Here is a 6,451-nt window from a genome sequence, read left to right on the forward strand (position 1 = left end):
GGTTATTTCTGTATGACTTTATCAGTGATTTTTCCTTTGGCTTAACTGCATAACACTTTAATCAATAATGCAATTTAAAATCATCATTATAAAATTATAAAAGAAAATTATTTAATAAAAGAAAATTATTTAATAAAAGAAATATTACCATGGGTGGTAAATTGTTATATTAACGAGTCTTCTTACCTGTCTCTATTGTATCAGGTCTTTGTTATCTAAACTATTACTTAAAATATATAGTTGCTATGTCAACAAATGAACTAGATATTAGGTAAATTTTAGTATCATATAATGAAATCATGTTTATGAGTATGCATGATGTCTATAAGTTGATATTTTTAGTTAATTTAATTTAATATTTTTATTGATTTTTATGAAAAAAAGAAAAATAATAAATAAAATAAAAAAATAAATTTTAACACAATTTATAATTTAGTTTGTGTTGGTTTTATGGATTCTAAAATAACAGTTAAAGAACTCAATCAAAATTTTATTTGTGCTATTTGCAATGGATATCTGATACGACCTGTTGCCATAACTGAATGTTTGCACTACTTCTGTCGAAGTTGTATTGTAAAGTATCTTGAGACTGCAGCTGAATACAAGTGTCCTAATTGTGCTACTTTGATTCATGAAACAAATCCATGGGATATGCTGCGTGAAGACAAGAAATTAGAGTTTCTTGTTTATAAACTTGTACCAAATTTAGCACAAAATGAAAGGAATCGAAGAAAACTTTTTTATTCTCGACGAGGTATGCTTGATCCTGATGCATGTGATGCAGATTCAAACTTGAATTTATGCAATCAGGTTTCTAAAAAAGAAAAAGTAGAAGAAGAAAATAAAACATCAGAGAAACAAAATGTTAAAATGCTAGATGACTCTCAAATTGGTTTATTTCTTGACTTTGTTGAACCAGACTCAAATCTACGTGGTTTTGTAAATTTTAAGTTTTGTCAACTGGAAAAACCATATATTCGCACCTCTTCTCATATCACTATTGGACACTTGAAGAAATATTTGAAAAAAAAGTTATTGTCAGGAGATTTCGATTATGACATTCTTTGTAATGGGGAGTTAATGGGTCGACATCATACGCTTGAATTTATCTACTTAACTCGGTGGAGGTATAAAGAAGGCATACTTGAACTTGGATATCGACCAAAAATTGAAAAAGCTATTTCCTAACAAAAAAATTTCGTAATAAAGTATATATAAGTATTTAAATATTTTTAATTATAATTTTAAAACAATACTAAATATACTTTAATGAATTTATGTTGTATATTTTAATAATTTCTTAATCTTTTACAAGCATGAAGGTAAATAAAACTTCATACAATCTTATTTTTATACAAAGGTAAAGTTGTATGAGGCCTGTGGTTTTATAATATAAAAGTTTTATTGTAGTAAATTAATAGTACTTTTTTTATGGAGTAGGAGGAGGGAGTGGAGTAGGAGGAGGGGATAAAAGATTAGGAAACAAAACTATTGTAATTTTTGCAATTGATTTGTTCTTCAAAATTTGTGATACTAAAAAGTTAGGTTTAATAATGAAGCTTTTTTTTATTTATAAATTCGTAAAAAACAACAAGACAAACCATCATTTAATATCTTTGCTGTAAAAGATTTATTAAAAAACATTTTATGTTTTTTATAATTTTATTTCTTAATGATTTTGTTAAATATTTAAATAATGTGACTGTTAATTTGTTTTACTATATTGAAATAAATTTTCTAAAAAAAAAAGTTAAAGAAACCCGCCATAAATCGTCTGCGACTACTGATTGGAACAACTTTTCTTGAATATTATAATTATAAATATTTAAATATTATAATTGTTTTCTTTGATATTCTTGAAAGAGCTAAGTTTGATTCTGATCATATAACTCTTTTAATATCAAGGTATGAGGTATAAATATATCAGGTGAACAAGATTATGTGGCTAGATAGAGTAAATAGATAGAGTGGCTAGATAGAATAAGATATAAGAATGTGTTGTATTATTCTAATGTTCAGGAAATTAGACTGAGAATGCAAGCGCATTACATAAATGGAGTGTCCTAAATGTTAGATATTTTGTAGCCTTAAGATTTAAAATTTGAAAGAGTGTTTCATTTTTGTAGAAATGACTTACTTTTTATCCTTGTGTTCACTTGAAGCACTTTATAACTTGAATAATTTATATTTGTAATTGTGTTTTTATATGTGTAATTATTATATGTGTATTTTTTAAATGGAGTAATTTGTATTTTTAATTTGCATATTATATGTGACATTTTTACTTTTTTTAATAAATTGTTTCTTTGTAGCATATCTTGTAATAGCTTTTTTTATTATTTTTTAATATATTAATCAATTGTTATAAATATTATATTTATATATTTATATTAAGTTATAAAATTTAAAATTTTCTATTATAAAACTTAATTATTTTTTTTTCGGTATTGCTTGTAAAAGACTAGGGAAATATTAAAATATTCTCTAGCATTTTGTTATTACTTCATTTATGTATGTATATATATATATACATATATATATATGCATACATAAATATATATATATATGTTATATATATATATATATATATATATATATATATATATATGTATATGTATATATATATATATATATATATATATATATATATATATATATATATATATATATATATATATATATATATATTAGGTTTCTGAAATTTGCAATTTCTATTGATGAGCTCATTTGGGCAATATTTAGAGGTAGCTTAACGAAGTTGTAAATTTCATAAATTTTACTATTAGCCAATAATTAACATTTATCAATGTTCAGAAATGTGTTTACTATTTGACAGATATCTTTTAAAAGTTTATTTTCTTAATATTTTAGAATTACATTTAGATATATGACTGAATGTTCAATAAAAATTAGAAGTAAAATTGCAATTTTGTTAATAGGTTCTGAAGAAATTAAGATAGCTGGAAAAAAAGTTCTTTCAAATAAACAGGTTTTAAGTGTTTTCACCACCACAAGACTTTTAAAAAAATATTCATGAAAGTGCTAGTGCTGTTATCCAAAATGTAGCAACTTTTTTGAGTAAATTTTGTATTCCTATGCAACCAAAATATTGTGCCATATCAAAATTGGAAAAACTACCAAGTGAATAAAGGTTGAAGGAAATGGTGAAATACTAACGACTGAAAACTCAACAAAAGAGACAGCTTGTTGATGATCTTTGTTTATAAAATTTGTTTAACATTAAACACCATTGATTTAAACATATTCAAAATTTAAATAAAGTGCTTTTCTTGCTTAAAGCAAGAAATGTTGTCAGCATGTCAGTTGACAGCAGAGGTAAATGGGACAGCAGAGGTAAGTGTTGTGGGTAAATGGGACCAGTTGGTATCTTCAAAAGAAATTAGGGCGCATAAAAAACTAAAATTAAGAATGAAGTTGTTCTTGAAACATTAAGTAGTTTTTGATATTTGAACTAATCTGGCTAGTGTGTTTAATGAAAGCATGTCAGTTGATACCTCTGGTCCACACTTAGCCATATTTAAAAGTTTTCAGCAATTCTGAAAATTTCTTTTCTGGGGCCATACATCATCCCAGGTGAATGGTGAAAACCATTGTACACTTTTAAGATCTAGATGTTTAGATAACAATTTAAATTAACATAGTACAATGAACTAGAATTGCTTTCGATCTGTATTTTTGTTGTGTGGATCTACACTAAAGAATGGTTCACAGCTCCTCGTGCTACATCTGTGCTTAACAATGATCTAAGTTTATATTGAAAACTCTAATTTCCTACTAGAAAGAAAATCCTTCAGTAAATTTGCTGACCATCTGTGGTATATTAGTAAAGAACTCGTGGCTTTAGCAATATATGATTCAACAGTGAATGCAAAAACCATGTTAAAAGCTTTGCATGAATGACCGTGCCAAGACAACTCTCCAAAGTGTATCTGAAATTGTTTATCATCTTAACGTTGTATAACATTGCAAAAAAAGTTGCTATGTTTAAAGAGTACAATTCTATAATTTCAAAGAAAAACAAACAAAAAACCATCTTCTTTAAGTAGTGTATAATAAAAGAGGCAAGCACCCAGAATGCAGGAAAGAACAGTTTATGGCAAAATAAATTTAGCAATTTTCAACTTTGGTTTGACTTAAATGAATAATATGTAATTATTTAATTCATACATAATATTATGTTTACTTTTTTAATACTGTTTTAATTCTATTTAGAATTTCAGTTTTACCTGTTTTGTTTTGAAAGAATTTCAAAAATTATACAAATATACAATTTTGTTGAGCTACCCGTAAATGATAAGAAAAATTCTTTGCATATATTGTTTTTATACTTATTGGAACACGAACAAAAATGGAAAGTAGAGAAAAACATTTTTTTTAATATATGAAAGTCAGAACCTAATTTATATATATATATATATATATATATATATATATATATATATATATATATATATATATATATACTATATATATATATATATATATATATATATATATATATATATATATATATATGTATATGTAAATATGTGTATATATATATATATGTATATGTAAATATATATATATATATATATATATATTATATATATACATGTATATATATATATATATATATATATATATATATATATATATATATATATATGTATATGTAAATATGTGTATATATATATATATATGTATATGTAAATATATATATATATATATATATATATATATATATATATAAATATATATATATATATATATATATATATATATAAATATATATATATATATAAATATATATATGTAACACCTGATGACTAAAAAATGAGACAAAATTTAAATCAATTTGTGTATGCTATTCATAATCATGCAATTGAAATAAATTAGTATATTTATAGGGAATTTAATACCCTATTAAAATTATATTATACTTTTAAATATTAATTAAAATGGCTCCGTATAAAATAAGTTTGCAAGAAGACCTAAGAAAATGCATTTGCCAATTTAGAAATTCGCATCTGGAAAAGACAAAAATCTTCACAATAAAACACTTTCTAGATGAAGGAGCATCGAAAGCGACCATATATCGTGCTCTAAAACGTTTAGACAATAATTTAGGCTATCAACAAAATAAGGAAGCGGTCCAAAGGCAAAAAAAATGGACAAAAAACACATAGACCGATTGAAAAAGGCATTTGATCATCATCACGGTGTTTTACAACGTCAAGTAGCTCGAAGATTCGATTGTGACCAATATCTAAAATTTTTAAAAACAAGACAAATATTAGATATTACAAAAAGAAAAAGATTCCACATCGAAGCGAAAGCCAACTAGCTCGAATCAAACCTTTGTGTCAGCATATATATTGCAATTTTAGGAATTTTGGTTTTGTCTTGGATGACGAATAATATTTCACATATGCGAATACAACATTGGCTGGCAACGATGGCTTCTATTCTAGTGAGGTGTCATCTACAACTAGCGATGTCAAATTCAAAAGAAAGAAGAAGTACGAGGAAAAGTTGCTAGTCTTTTTGATTATATCGCCCAAAGGGACTACAAAACCAATGTTTTTTGAAAGTGGCCAGGCAATCAACAAACAAGCAAACGTCGGATGTCTCCGCAAGCGGTTAATACCCTTCGTTGATGAACATTATAAAAAAGAAGAGTACTTGTTCTGGCCAGATTTAGCTAGCTCACACTATGCAAATAAAGCAGTTTCTTTTCTTGATGCCAATATCATCAAATACCTGCTAAAGGTAAAAAATCCACCCAATGTACCAGAAGCTCAACCAATTGAGGACTTTTGGGGTCAGTTGAAACGCTTAGTCTACGAGGATAATTGGCAAGCAACAAGCATTCCTTAACTCAAACGACGTATCATGAATTGTCTTAACAAAATGGATCCGGAAGTGGCTAAACGTTATGCCTCAATGACTCCAGTTCGTCTAGGTCGAATTGCTTTTATTGATGTTATTGAAAACCAATAAATATTTTTATAAATATCATATAATTGTTTATAAATTTATTTTAAATTAAATTTGATAGCTATGTAACTATGGCTATAATAACAATTTTAAAGTTGTCTCATTTTTTAGTCATCAGGTGTTATTATATATATATATATATATATATATATATATATATATATATATATATATATATATATAAATAAATATATATATATATATAAATAAATATATATATATATATATATATATATACATATATATATATATATATATAATATATATATATATATATATATATATATATATATACATATATATATATATATATATATATATATATATATATATATATATATATATATATATATATATATATATATATATATATATATATAGTTTTGTGTTGTTTTATGTGTAAATTTGTGGTAGCACATAAAACACTGAGTATACATTGCTTATATGTAAT

General features: G+C 24.6%; 1 protein-coding gene across 1 annotated transcript in view; it reads left to right on the forward strand.

The window, feature by feature from the left end:
- LOC100204210 (polycomb group RING finger protein 3) overlaps positions 1-1,334 on the forward strand; it is a 12,095-nt gene extending 10,761 nt beyond the window's left edge. Inside the window, exon 4 of the mRNA XM_065802663.1 lies at positions 409-1,334. Coding sequence (XP_065658735.1) covers positions 409-1,188 — 780 coding nt within the window. The 3' untranslated portion in view covers positions 1,189-1,334. The remainder of the gene's footprint in view (positions 1-408) is intronic.
- Positions 1,335-6,451: the final 5,117 nt, after the last annotated feature.

The sequence above is a fragment of the Hydra vulgaris genome, chromosome 08, assembly GCF_038396675.1.
Source record: "Hydra vulgaris chromosome 08, alternate assembly HydraT2T_AEP".
Classification (NCBI taxonomy): Eukaryota; Metazoa; Cnidaria; class Hydrozoa; order Anthoathecata; family Hydridae; genus Hydra; species Hydra vulgaris.